Consider the following 13,956-nt stretch of genomic DNA (forward strand, 5'->3'; position numbering starts at 1 on the left):
TTAATTGTGACCCTCCATTTTAAATTGAATGGTCTATAAAATTATTTAAATTTCGGTAAAACAAAAGTCAGTATGTAATGCCTCGGTTATACAAAAACAACTAATATTTTATAGACCATTAAATTTAAAATAAAGAGCAACAATTAACAATCGAAGCATATTAAATTTCTGCCCCAGTAGGAGGGATCCCTATCCCAAATCTATGCCACACAGGTAAAAAAAAAAAACAGATCTAAATAAATTTTTTTTAAATAAAATAGAATAATAAAGCCAAGAATCGTATGGTGCACAAAAAGGATTTGACAAGTGACCCCCCACCACTTTCATTTCCTTTCCCTTTCTCAAACGAACAAAGAGAGAAAGAGAAAATTCCCCCAAAGAATTTTCCATTTCGATCCCAACTCACACAGCACAATCATGAGCAACGAATAGTGAGTCCAATTTTCCTTCTCTCCAAACATCTATTTTCCCTCTCTTTCTTTTCAATTTTCAACACGTGTGTGTATATATATAAATATAGAGAGAGACACACACATATATACACATATTTTTACAAATTAATCAAATTTATTTATTTATTTTTTGGTTTTTTAGCGATTATTTGTTCAAGCTTTTGCTAATCGGGGACTCCTCCGTGGGAAAATCGTGTCTGCTCCTCAGATTTGCGGTGAGTCCGACTTTGTTAGACTTTCAATATGTTTATTTTCGTTTTGTTTTTGCTATATTTTTTTTAGGTTAATTTCAGTTATTTGGATGATAGTGAAGAAACTTAGTGAACAAATGTCAGGGTTTCAGGTTGATTCTTCGGTGATTAGTGCTCAATGTTTGTAGTTTTGATTTTATTTTCTCATTTTCAGGATGACTCCTATGTTGACAGCTACATAAGCACCATTGGGGTTGATTTCGTAAGTCTCTCTCTCTCTCTCTGCTCTTTGTGTATGCGTCGGTACTTAAAATTTTGTGCTGGTGTTGCAGAAAATCAGAACTGTGGAGTTGGATGGAAAGACAATCAAGCTGCAGATTGTGAGTTGAAACTGTTTATTTATTTTTACATTTAAGTATTTGATTTGATTCAATTGTTAGGCAATGTAGTGGAATTTTCTTCATTTATATTCAGTCTAAACCCTTGTTAAGGGTTAATGCGGGCGTGTTATTTATTTATTTATTTTTCAAAATTTAATTTTGTTTGCAATTTTTGCGTGGTGGGGCTGGTTTAAGTGAAGTCTTTATAATACTTATATTTGAATCACAGGCTTAGGTTATTACTTTCATGTCTACTTGCCATTGTTTTGGAATTAGTTTTTGAGTATGAACAACCTCTTCCGCAACAGGAATAGTTATTCCAAAGTGAAATTTTTTAATGAATGGAGAGCTTAAGACGCAGCAGCAGAGAATAGAATATCACAGGGAACAAACAAGCAAGAAAGAGAAAGATAAATAACCCTGATCGACAAGGATTTTCCTGACAACCACACTTGAGGCCAATAGAGAATTCCATGCTCTATGATTCAACTAGGTTAGCTGGAACGAGTTGTCTTCCTATAACCGAGGAAGTAGAGATTTTTTTCCTCTCCTTACCGGCAACTTGCTTTCATCCATCATCTTTGATATTAGTAGGGAACTCCCTACTTAGTGCTTGCGCTAAAATGTGAAATCACTCTCAATTGATTGGCATACCAAGAAAAAGATCGATAAATGCCGTTATTTGAGAATGTGGAATGAAATATATGATATATAATATATAATATCAGACCATGTTTAGGAGACCTGTTACCTATTACCACCAAATATGCTTGTTATCTTGGATACCTAATTAAACATATAAATGAACTAAGTCCTGCTCATGTTACAAATAAAAATTGTAGTTAAAAGACTGCATCTAGCTCAAGCGAGATGTTACAGGATTTCTAAAGTCCTCCTACGTACAAGCTACAAATGTGTAAAATAGAAAGATAGATATTAAATAGGAAACCTGATCCCACACATATATGCCTCTGGATTTTTAGGTTTCTCTTGACATATTATGTATAAAATATCAGCAATATAAATGCGATGCTAAAATAGTTCCATGCATCTGTATTCCAAGTGGAAGTTTTTTTTGGAGCTCATTTTTGGTTCTTCCGTGATTTATAAGAATGGAAAAACGAATTATACAGAAATTGTTACGGATGCAGTTTCTGTTTCTATAGTGTAAATGTCCACGTCGCTGAACAGGCTATCCATGATCAAGTGATTAGGATAATATCAATCAGCTTTCTGTATACCTTCTCTTCTTGGTTCACTTATATTCATACTTTTTATGTTAAGAGTAATTCACAGATCACAGACCAAGAGCTTTGCATCATTTTATCTTCTATATGAAGCTTAATCTTCATTTGACATATAATTGATATTATTTTTCTGTTTCTGTACTTCCAGTGGGATACTGCTGGACAGGAGCGTTTCAGAACTATAACAAGCAGTTATTACCGAGGAGCACATGGGATAATTGTGAGAAGCTCTTGCCCTTTGTCTTCTTGTATGAGAAGCTTAGTTCCAATAGATCTTTCAGTTAGCTTATATAGTAATTTTTCACGTTCCATTGGGTCAGATATATGTGAAGTCATTGCTGGAATTCTTGTTTGCTATTTTTTTTTCCATGTGTATCTATGCAATTCAATCTGTTAGCTTTGAGTGTTACTGCAGTTATCTTATTATTCTTAATTTCTAAGCAGTTGACTTTACATTTAATATTTCATGAACTTCAACTTGGTGCTTAAGTAATCAGATACTTTCGTTGTTTTTCTTCATTACAGGTTGGTATTTAGGTCACAAGCTTACTTGATACCTCTATTGTCCCTCAGTTTATGTAACTAGCACAAACTTGTTTAAAAGACCTGGTTATGATTTTATGTGCTTTTTGTTAGGTAGTCACTGCATTGCTGGTCATTTTTTTTGTTGTTGTTGCCATTGCTGGTCATATTAAACAATAATTGCTTGTTATTGTAAAATGAGTGGGACTCTGCCAATTCATCTTTCTGGGTGCTTTTTGTTAGGTAGTCACTGCATTGCTGGTCATATTAATAAGCAATAATTGCAGGTTATTGTAAAATGAGTGGGACTCTGCCAATTCATATTTCTGGGTGCTCTTTGTTAGGTATTCACTGCATTGCTGGTCATATTAATAAGCAATAATTGCAGGTTATTGTAAAATGAGTGGGACTCTGCCAATTCATATTTCTGGGTGCTTTTTGTTAGGTAGTCACCGCATTGCTGGTCATATTAATAAGCAATAATTGCAGGTTATTGTAAAATGAGTGGTACTCTGCCAATTCATCTTTCTGGGTGGCTATATGGTTCATGATGGAAAGCATTGGAATTTTTTAGATCAAAGAGTTGGATAAGTTCCTGTAGTCGATGAATCATCGATGTTCAGTAATTGGCACTTAGACAACATTTCAAACTTGCCTGTTAATATCATATATGCAACCTTTGTCAAATCTCAGGACCGTTTAGGGCACTTCAGTATTCTGATCCAAAAAGTAGCATGGAATTGGAATGGTTTATTTTAGCTAACATAGTTTTCCTTTCTAATGATTATTATTATCTGACCTGCTTGAGAATTCTTACATGTATTGGGATTGAACAGATTGTCTATGATGTTACTGAGATGGAGAGCTTCAACAATGTCAAGCAGTGGTTGAACGAAATTGATAGATATGCAAATGACAGTGTGTGCAAGCTTCTAGTTGGGAATAAGTGTGATTTGGTTGAGAACAAGGTCGTGGACACACAAACAGCAAAGGTATAGAGTATGATAGTTGCCTGAACTCTTATTACTACTTTGAGATGGTACCAAATGCATTCTTTTATGCTGAATTTCTGTGTTCAAGCAATCCTTGGGGAATTTATAAGCCAAGTTGGAGTCTTTGCAGACAAATCCAAGCAACTTGTATAAAATTGTAGTTGTCTTTTTATTTGCCCTTAATAATACACACACGCACGCCTGTAATATGTGTGTGCACATTCATATATGTATTATACATTCTTGGGTGCATGCTGAACGGGTCCAAATTATTCCTTGTAAGATTTGAAAACAATAGTAAACTTAATTTCCTTTTACTTCTGGATTTTGGACTCATCATATGGTGCCCACTCTCCTTCAATGTTCTTTCTTACCAGTCATCTACATTAATTTCTCATTGATGAATAATGGCTGAGTTTGATCCCTTCTGTGTTCTCGCATCTTGGACTCTTACTGTCTCTTTGAGGGCCAAGTAATTGTCAGTCCACCCTCCCAATAACACACATCAGAAGGATTACACTTCAAAGTGCTTCACGCTTGAATAAGTAAAGCCTTTTGAGGTTGAAGCTTACATATGGTACTTGGCTCGTCTAATATGAATAATTACTTTTACGGATGCACATTAGTTGTTTTACAGGTCATAGCATCTGATAAAGGTCATGATCCTTGTGATTTGAGTTCTATCTAGAAATGATATGTACAGTGATTTACATGATGAAATCTAGCTGGAGATGCCAAATACGAAATAAATTATCCTAGATTTGAAGAACACACCAAATCAAGTTTTTTTTTTTTTTTCTCCTTCCCCTCCAAAAAAAAGAAACCAATTTGGTTTCTTGCTGCTTGTTGAGGTCTAACTTCATTCTATACCTGTGCCTAAATGAAATGCAGGCGTTTGCAGATGAGCTCGGGATCCCTTTTCTTGAGACAAGTGCCAAAGACTCCATCAATGTGGAGCAAGCTTTCTTAACCATGGCTGGCGAGATCAAGAAAAAGTAAAACCACCAGTCAACTTTTTCGTGCTTCCCTGATTCCAAATTATATAATCCTTATACCAGCGCATGCAGAATCCGATGCATGAAACCTCCTTGATGTTCCTAATAATATAATAGTCGCTCGACTCTTATCTTCCTATTATTATTCTCATTAACTGGCTTTCCATTTTGCTCTTTTTTATATTTATATCATGAAATTTATCAAATTCTCATTATCTCTGCTTTTAATTCTTGATTATTGTTATTATTTTTATTATTTTGCAGAATGGGTAGCCAACCAACTGCAGGCAAGTCGACAGGAACTGTTCAAATGAAGGGGCAGCCAATCCAGCAGAAGAGCAACTGTTGTGGTTAGCCACGCTATTGTAGTTTTCAATATTGCTGTTAAAAGTTTGTAAGACAGTGAAACTATGTTGACTGTACTCGTATGGAACTATCAGAAACTGTTAAATATGCCTGCTTCTGCTTCAGTCCTCGCGTATTTTCTTGAATTTTTTTTTTTTTAAAAAAATAATAATAATAATAAAAGAAAAAAAAACAAAATATTCAAATAATAATTGGAAAAACAAAAATTATATTATGGCCTCTTTTTTTTTTGTAATCTCTACGCAAGTAAATCACATTGGCAAAATATTGAATAGGCCTAATTCACAGGAATTCAAACATGGAATATTTGTATCAAACTAAGATTTATTTATAATAGTTTTTCCTGTGAAAACTGAAGTGGCCAGAATTTTCTTTTCTGTCGTTTTTTATTGAATCCTTGAATTAAACAGCAAGTTAAATAAAAAGAAAAAGTAGCCGTTTTTGTCTCTAATATATCTTTACCAATGATTCACTTGCCAATCATGGACTGAATTTCATGCGATGAGGGCGATCTCTCACGAGGCTACCCTTATAGCAGTGCACCCATTACAGGGCAATAGGACAGTTTTATTCCACGAGATATAAATCTGCATCCACCAAGTTTTTTATAGAACATGTGAACCTAAGGAGTCCATTGCAGTACAATAGAACATTCTTATTGCACGGATTTAAATCTCCACAAGTTCTTATAGAACATGTGAACATAAAGAATCAATTGCAATGCCAAAGGACATAAAGAGTCGTTTTAAATCCGCAGTCCACAAGTTCTCATAAAACATGTGAACATAAAGGATTCATTATAGGACAGTCTTATTGCACGGATGTAAATCCGCACTCCACAAGTTCTCATAGAACATGTGAACTTAAAAAGTCCTCCAAAAGAATAAGAGTATAATACACGCAAAAACACAAACTGTATTACATCTGATAAAGAGCACGCAGAAAGAAATCATTATCAATCCTGATTACAACGCAAAACATAGTTCAAATATATTTTCAAAGCTAAACAAGAAAAGGAAAAGAATTGAAACAACAACCCACAAGATGGGGAAAAATCATGGTCATCCTCAGGATGAAGAGCAGCAAGGCTTCTTGGTATTGGCCTCCGATCCCCCAACAACAATAGTCTTCCCTTCTTTGATGTTGGCCGGTGCTGGCTCCTCTGAAGAAAGTGACTTCTTACTAATTATCCGGTATATCTCTCCAAGAATTGTCTGGAAGGCCTTCTCAACATTTGTTGCTTCAAGAGCAGATGTTTCAATGAATGAAAGGCCTTCTTTTTCAGCATAATTCTGGGCATCCTCCGTCGCAACTGCTCGGAGATGCTTCAGATCAGTCTTGTTGCCGATGAGCATGATGACAATGTTGGAATCTGCATGGTCCCTTAGCTCCTTCAGCCACCGGCTCACATTTTCAAATGTCGTCGGTTTCGTAACGTCATACACTAGAAGTGCTCCAAGAGCACCCCTATAGTAGGCACTTGTTATTGCTCGGTATCGCTCCTGTCCTGCTGTATCCCATATTTGAGCTTTCACAGTTCTTCCCTCAACCTGCGGAAAAAGGCAAATTCTTTGTGTAAGAACAAACCATTAAAGCTGGTAGGTTTTCAACAAATAGCTTCTCTGCTCAGGATTAATCAACATAAAATTCTTTGTATATCATTGTTCACAAGTACCAACTGAACATGTAGGGCATAATGCAGGCACCAAGATATCAGGTTAAAAACAAAGGCTGCTGACTGAATGTACCCATACTGTGGCAAGCAGACACAAAAATAAGCTTCAACTAAGGAACGTTGATGAGTGATGTTATTTTTGATAAGTTCAATTTTTTTTTTTTTTGGAAAAAAAAGTGATATTATTAAAGTTATGACGCAAGAATCATGTGTAAAAAAAAGTGCGACATTGTTACCAAGCAGGGATGAAATTTTCCATCTCTTCTGAAAACATTGTTCAGGCACTCCAGTAAATACCACCATCTGTGTCATTCTTCATACACTGCTACGGGATTATGTCCGTGACCCTCCACCGCATGTTTCTAGGGAAGGAGATGCCATTTGGTTCAAAGACAATTAGCAAAAATGTGTATGTTACTAATACAGGTGTCTCTCAATAACAGGAAATGGTTACAAGAGGGAAAAAAGGTGCAAGAAGTGGAGGACTATCTCTCTAAGAAAACTGCTTCCTACCCTGCACATTGCTTCTTTTTTCCCTTACCTTTTAACAATGATTATCATCTTCTATCAAGCCAATCCTTGGCAGGGAATATGGACATGCAATTAGATGCTCCATAACAAGTTACTAAAAAAAAGTCCTACAAAAGTCTAAGCTGCTAGATAAAGGATTCCCTCATGACAATGAAAATTTGTCTCCAAATTAACTTAGCCAGGGAACAAATAAACAAACTAAAATAAGGCAATATATTATATAATTGGGGGCAACACGTATTGACGATTTGCCTAAATCACCGCCTTAGATTTCCAAGGAACTCTATAGACATTCAGATCAACATCAAAATGAAAGTTGAAGTTGCAGCTTGTTTGATGATTGTTATTAAGTATAGATGGAAGTTCAAACTTCTTCAACAGTTACATGGTCTCTACCACTTTTTGTGTCAAAAGATGGGGATGTTGAAATAATACACAAAGGGGTAATATCAAAACAACATGGAAATACAATTAGTCAGTTTACTGCAGTAACAATCGTCTTTTCATAAATGTGTAAGATGATGGTCAATCAAAAATGTAGCAATTGTTCAGTTTTAGGAAGCCTCTTCCCCCATTCCCATCGTGCTCATCAAATATCAAGATGATTGGAGATTAAGAACATTCTCATACATAAATTGCTCACAATTTTAGTTTGTTATGTTTCCAAAATATTCTAAATGCATGTATTTATGACTTGGGTAGTAAAATGACATTCGGGTGATATAAAATTTAGCGTGCACGATAAACATGGAGAAAACATGTTATCTCATAGTGAGATCGACAAAATATGAATCCAACGTAGGGTAGTTGAGTGGTGTAACTTGAAAAAGTTAGATTTGAACCTAACACACACACAAAGGACACACCAAGGAATAATCACTCAAAATAACACGAAGAAACAAATGAAGTCAGATGCTATGAAACCACAATAAATTATTTCAAATGCTTTGTTATAGTACAGGATATAATCATTTTGCAAGGTCATCGTATCAATATTCCCTTGAAAAACCCCAACCTTAAGAGTTGATAACTATGTGTAGAGGTGTGCATACACCCGAATATAGAATGTATATACATATGCACACATATATACTGGCAACGAAATTAAGGTTCCGTAGCATTTAATAACCCGTTTTCATAATCTCTCAAATCAAGAACAAAACTTTCAAGGCCTCAGATTCCATTTCTACCAAAACCCAAATCCCAAAAAGCGACTCAAATCAAAAATTGAGAAAAACCCAATGAACCCAGTACCCAAAAACCACTCACCAAAGCAGATCTGCCATAGTTTTATTGAAAAATTCAAAATTCAAAATTCAAGCAAACCCAGATCCAAATTACAAATATATTTGTATATAAGTAGCCATAAAGAGCGTGCGCACAGGAGAGAGCAAGAGAGAGTGAACCTGGAGAGTACGTGTGGCAAATTCGACGCCAATGGTGGACTTGGACTCCAAGCAGAACTCGTTGCGAGTGAATCGGGAGAGGAGGTTCGATTTCCCTACGCCAGAATCGCCGATTAGTACCACCTTGAACAAGTAATCGTATTCCTCGTCCGGTCTCCTCGCCATCTTTTTCTTTTTTTTTCTTTGTAAGAAAATATAAAATCTTCAAAATAGACTTAATAAACAATAAAAAGTGAAATAAAATTACAGAGACTTCCCAAGGAATCGGTCTCTGAAGAAGAAGAAGACGAAGCAGCAGCAGCAGAAGTGCAAGCGGAAGGAACTAGTCGAACTCTATTATGTGTCGGAAAAATATGGTCTATCTGACTAAAATGTCCCTGACTATTACTTGGGATTTTTATGAATTAATCCATATAAATTATATATATACCATGTTTAATCTAAAACTTGCAATTCCAATTAAGTTAATTTTTTTAAAAAAATCAATACTAATCCGGAAAAGTCAATATCGGGGGATAGTCATGAGATTTAGCATTACTCATTAATCAAACTTGGGAATGTTGTAATATTATATACTATATTTATTAATGTGGTATCGCTAATTTTTTATTTTATTCTTTTAACTAGAGTTAATTGACGGTGCCATATTAATAAAGTAGGATAAAAATATAATTTATAACATTTTCAATTATTATACTTCCCTCCTAAAATGAAAATTCTATTCTATTTATTTTAATTAAAATGAAAATGGATGGAATATCTATTTTACCATCTATATTTTATTTTGGTGTATATAAGAATTACGATTCCGAGATACTAAGTTGTTCGAATTTTTGTGAAATTTGACCAACTCAATAATAGAAAATCATCATCATGTATATGCACAACATGAGTGATGATAAACATCACACAGACGTCGTGTGATTTAATATTTTAAAATATTATAATATTTTAATTATAAAACAAAAAAATTAAACACGTCATGCACGCCCCGAAGTGATGTATATCATCACTCTGCACCACAATGTCCGATAAAAATATGACTCGTTTGACAACACTTTTTTAAGATATTTTTTGCTTTTTATAAAGAAAAAAAAAATTTATTAACAAACAATTCAAAACACAAATCACTTACAAAACACATGAAACTACTTTTACTTTTATGTCAAATCACAGTCAAAAGATTAAAAGAAAAAAAAAAAACACAAAATTAGCAAGAGTCGAGGGGTTTGACCGGTTTAATTAAATGAATCGAGTTAGATTTGACATATATAATCTTATTCATGTCTCAACACGATGTGCATCTGACATGTAATATAAAGACTATTAATTTTTGACATGACTCACGACCCAATATAAAATTAGTAAATTAGAGTTAAAGTAGTATATCTCATTTAATTAGATAAATTGAGTTAAATTAAAATATATAATGTTATACTCATATCTCTGGACTAATTAGATCTAAGAGTGTATGCATGTAAGGCTGCTATGGGCTCTATGGCTTATCGAATGAACTGATTGTAGCCCACAGAAGTTGTGGGCTTCAAGTTCTTAAGCTTTTTCGCTCCCTAGAAAAACCCTACTTTTGATTCCCTTTATCTATCGCTCCTTCTATCCCTCACAGCTTCTCTCGGAAGAACGCTTTCTCGTATGTCTCTTTTCTTGTTTTTTTTTGTCGCTTTTTTCAAACACTTGTTCGGCTTCTGAAACTGGTTTTTGTTGAATCGAAACTGTCGCTTTGTGCACTGAATTTTGTTGATTGATTTGTTTTTGCTTTTGTTATTGTGGTCAGATCTCAGATCGGAGCGAAACGTTTTTCCGTGAAGCCATGGCTCTGGTAAGTTCAAATTTTGAATCTGTATTCATTTCTGGGTGTTGTAGCAGTTAGAGATGTGTTTGGTTGCCGAGAAACAGTGTGAAAATAAAATTCTTAATTGCTATCCAGTGATCAGAAAAAAAGTTTGATTGGTTTCAAATTTTGCTTGATTTTTGCTTATTGGAATTGGAATTGGAAATATTGTTTTGGGTTCCTGAATAATTGCATTGCAACTGCATGAACCCCTTTGAATCCACTAATCCATCACTATTGATTCTGAATCGCATGGCTCGAGTGATCTTCCTTTTCTGATAGGTCTGTCTGATCTACGTTGCAGATCCTGCATGCCGGGAGCAAGAACAAAAATGCTTACAAGGCACTCATTGCTGCAGAGTACACCGGTGTGAAAGTGGAGCTGGCCCCAAACTTCGAGATGGGTGTCTCTAATAAGACTCCCGAATTCCTCAAGATGAACCCTATTGGGAAGGTATTCATTCTTCTTTGTTGTGGTATTTATGGTAGTTCATATCTGCTACTTAGTATTTAGTTTGACTGAAGTTTCTATCATCATTAAATCTGTTGTTTTCCAGGTTCCTGTGTTGGAAACACCCGATGGTCCGGTCTTCGAGAGCAATGCTATAGCACGTTATGGTAATACTATAGATTTTCCTTTCCCTTTTAGATTGTTCCTAATTTCGCTTCTTCCAATCGAGGTGGTTGCTTCTCTTGTATACTGTGCATGCGAGCTTTTCTTCTTCAATAAATTATTATTCATAAAAAAAAACTATAGATTTTCCTTCCCCGTCCATTAATTCTGGGTTTTTGTGAAGGTTGATACTTTGTTATATTGGAACTTATGGACTTTTTATTTGTTGCTGCAGTTGCTCGCCTGAAGGCTGACAGTCCTCTATATGGTTCTTCCCTTATTGATTATGTGAGACCCCTGTTGCTACTGTTGCTCTCCCTGTCTCTCTCTGACTCTCTGATTGTGTGTGTGAATTATGCTCATTTTGGGTGCTTGCATTTTCAGGCTCATACAGAGCAATGGATCGATTTTGCGTCGTTGGAAATTGATGCTAATATTGGGAATTGGCTTAGACCAAGAATGGGACGTGGTGTATACCTTCCTCCGGTATGTCATTATTTCTTCTTCTCTCTTGATTTTATTCTCCTTGATGTAACATCAGGTTGACAGGCGCACATATATGTGTCTGTGTGTTCTGCCTGAAAAATCAAAGTGTTCATAATCCTATCAATTTTTTGAACAAGTAATCAAAATATCATTAAAAGCGTGGGACACCACGTACACAGGAAGTATACAAGAGAAAACAATTAAAATATTAATAGTCCTATCATATAATGCTCCATCCGTTTTTTTTTTTGCAATTTGTTTTTGCTTGAAGGCCGAGGAAGCTGCAATTTCTGCGTTGAAGAGAGCACTGGGTGCTCTAAACACTCATCTTGCTTCAAACACATACCTGGTTGGGCATTCTGTGACCCTGGCTGATATCATTCTGACATGCAACTTATACACTGGGTTCAGCCACGGAATGACTAAGAGCTTTACCTCTGAGTTCCCTCATGTTGAGAGATACTTCTGGACCTTGGTTAATCAACCAAATTTCAAGAAGATCGTGGGTGAGGTGAAGCAGACTGAGTCTGTTCCACCTGTTGCAGCTGCAAAGAAGCCTTCTCAGCCAAAAGAATCTGCTAAACCAAAGCCCAAGCAAGAAGCGAAAAAGGAGGAGCCAGCAAAGCCCAAACCAGAAGCTGACGAGGAAGAGGCGGCTCCAAAGCCCAAAGCTAAAAACCCTCTTGACCTGCTGCCCCCAAGTAAGATGATACTTGATGAATGGAAGAGGCTGTACTCAAACACCAAAACCAACTTCCGTGAGGTTGCTATTAAAGGTAATAACCTCTTCTTTTGACTATTTTCGCCATCCTCTGAAGATAGCATCTGTCAATTTTCTAAAAAACTCGGTGATTCAAATGAATGGTTATGTTGTATTTCCTGTGGAGTTATCTTTTGTTAAGGTTAATTTAATGGTTCATATTTACGCTTGGATTATGTTTATGCATGAAATAAAATGACTGGGTTATAGAAATTGTTAGGTTATCTGCACCCAGTTCAAACACCTTGTGGATGCTTTTGGTTTTATGACCTTGAATACCATTATTAATTGGTCCATTTCTCTATATGAAATGTCATTTGCACTGTGATTAAGTTCCTCTTCATCATTGTTTCATGTTTTTTCGCAGGGTTCTGGGACATGTATGATCCTGAGGGATACTCTCTCTGGTTCTGTGATTACAAGTACAATGATGAGAACACTGTTTCCTTTGTTACACTGAACAAGGTCGGTGGATTTCTTCAGAGGATGGATCTAGCTCGCAAATACGCTTTCGGAAAGATGCTAGTGATCGGTTCCAACCCACCATTCAAGGTGCAGGGGCTGTGGCTTTTCCGTGGGCAAGAAGTACCACAGTTTGTGATTGATGAGTGCTATGACATGGAGCTTTATGACTGGAAGAAGGTGGATCTTTCAGATGAAGCCCAAAAGGAGCGTGTCAATCAAATGATTGAAGATCATGAGCCTTTCGAGGGAGAGCCTCTTTTGGATGCCAAGTGCTTCAAGTGAATGGCCCCAATTCCTGGCTAAAAAGTTGTGTTTTTATTGTCTCCTTTTTGTGGTAGAGTTTTTTCTTTGTGCTTGTTTTAACAGACTGAACCCTAGCCTTTTTGTTCTTGAGTGACCCGGTATCATTTATAGTCTTGTTTCTGCTTGTTTATGTCGGGTATGATTTAGACGCCTATATAATAGAATCTTTTTGCATTAGATATTTGCTTGTGTGTCGATAGTATGCAAATATTGAACCAAAAGGAGTTTGAAGTTGGCCTCCTTTTTTGAGTAATGGGTGTTGTTGATTTACTGTTTAAACTCAAGTTGCACAAAAATGTTTATGGGTCCAATATGCATCATATATTGGTCTCCTTGTAATCTTAAAGTGAACTGAGCTTCTAGCACAAGAGGCAGCATTTTTATGGTGGGAGATTATAATGCTGGGATTCAAATGCAGACATTGCAAAAAGAATGCAGTTTAGTGCTATCTGCTTCAAATACTTGTTCAGATTGAAACTCCAATATGTGTTGGTCCTATGATAGTACTTGCAATAATTGACACTTTAAAATTTGCATATTTGCCAGCATCGGAATTTAAGGTGGGGCTTAGCTCCAGGTCTTTGATTCTGATCCTAGCTTCAGATGCTGCCTCTAATTCTTTTTTTATTTATTTTTAATGGAGGCTGATTCAATGGTTGATTGGCCATGTCAAAGAATATGATAAAAGACAATAATGTAAGGACAGTAAATTGGTACCAAACT

General features: G+C 35.8%; 3 protein-coding genes across 3 annotated transcripts; 2 read left to right on the forward strand and 1 right to left on the reverse strand.

The window, feature by feature from the left end:
* Positions 1 to 299: 299 nt before the first annotated feature.
* Positions 300 to 5,249, forward strand: ATFP8 (Ras-related small GTP-binding family protein). Its single transcript, XM_059591547.2, has 8 exons — positions 300 to 431; positions 595 to 667; positions 858 to 905; positions 976 to 1,023; positions 2,419 to 2,490; positions 3,629 to 3,784; positions 4,676 to 4,779; positions 5,044 to 5,249. The coding sequence occupies exons 1-8, from the start codon at positions 418 to 420 to the stop codon at positions 5,132 to 5,134; spliced, it is 606 nt and encodes a 201-aa protein (XP_059447530.1). The 5' UTR covers positions 300 to 417; the 3' UTR covers positions 5,135 to 5,249.
* A 661-nt stretch (positions 5,250 to 5,910) lies between these two features.
* Positions 5,911 to 9,068, reverse strand: RAB11C (RAB GTPase 11C). Its single transcript, XM_059589779.2, has 2 exons — positions 8,758 to 9,068; positions 5,911 to 6,695 (listed from the first exon to the last, which is right to left on the reverse strand). The coding sequence occupies exons 1-2, from the start codon at positions 8,920 to 8,922 to the stop codon at positions 6,213 to 6,215; spliced, it is 648 nt and encodes a 215-aa protein (XP_059445762.1). The 5' UTR covers positions 8,923 to 9,068; the 3' UTR covers positions 5,911 to 6,212.
* Positions 9,069 to 10,301: 1,233 nt separating this feature from the next.
* On the forward strand, positions 10,302 to 13,414 carry LOC132178609 (elongation factor 1-gamma). Its single transcript, XM_059591072.2, has 8 exons — positions 10,302 to 10,405; positions 10,550 to 10,594; positions 10,911 to 11,060; positions 11,164 to 11,224; positions 11,455 to 11,507; positions 11,604 to 11,705; positions 11,977 to 12,481; positions 12,833 to 13,414. Exons 2-8 carry the CDS (start codon positions 10,586 to 10,588, stop codon positions 13,210 to 13,212), a joined length of 1,260 nt encoding a protein of 419 aa, XP_059447055.1. The 5' UTR covers positions 10,302 to 10,405; positions 10,550 to 10,585; the 3' UTR covers positions 13,213 to 13,414.
* Positions 13,415 to 13,956: the final 542 nt, after the last annotated feature.

This window comes from Corylus avellana, chromosome 4 (genome assembly GCF_965113065.1).
Source record: "Corylus avellana chromosome 4, dhCorAvel1.hap1.2, whole genome shotgun sequence".
NCBI classification, from domain to species: Eukaryota; Viridiplantae; Streptophyta; class Magnoliopsida; order Fagales; family Betulaceae; genus Corylus; species Corylus avellana.

Bases quoted from the DNA above. Each gene is read 5' to 3' on its own strand.
- LOC132178609 (XM_059591072.2), top strand. The intron at 11,061-11,163 runs GTATTCATTCTT...GTTGTTTTCCAG, and splicing joins AGATGAACCCTATTGGGAAG to GTTCCTGTGTTGGAAACACC. The intron at 11,508-11,603 runs GTGAGACCCCTG...TTGCATTTTCAG, and splicing joins GTTCTTCCCTTATTGATTAT to GCTCATACAGAGCAATGGAT.
- RAB11C (XM_059589779.2), bottom strand. From the start codon at position 8,922: ATGGCGAGGAGACCGGACGAGGAATACGATTACTTGTTCAAGGTGGTA. The intron at 6,696-8,757 runs GTTCACTCTCTC...CTTTTTCCGCAG, and splicing joins TTGCCACACGTACTCTCCAG to GTTGAGGGAAGAACTGTGAA.
- ATFP8 (XM_059591547.2), top strand. The intron at 1,024-2,418 runs GTGAGTTGAAAC...CTGTACTTCCAG, and splicing joins AGACAATCAAGCTGCAGATT to TGGGATACTGCTGGACAGGA. The intron at 2,491-3,628 runs GTGAGAAGCTCT...GGGATTGAACAG, and splicing joins GAGGAGCACATGGGATAATT to ATTGTCTATGATGTTACTGA.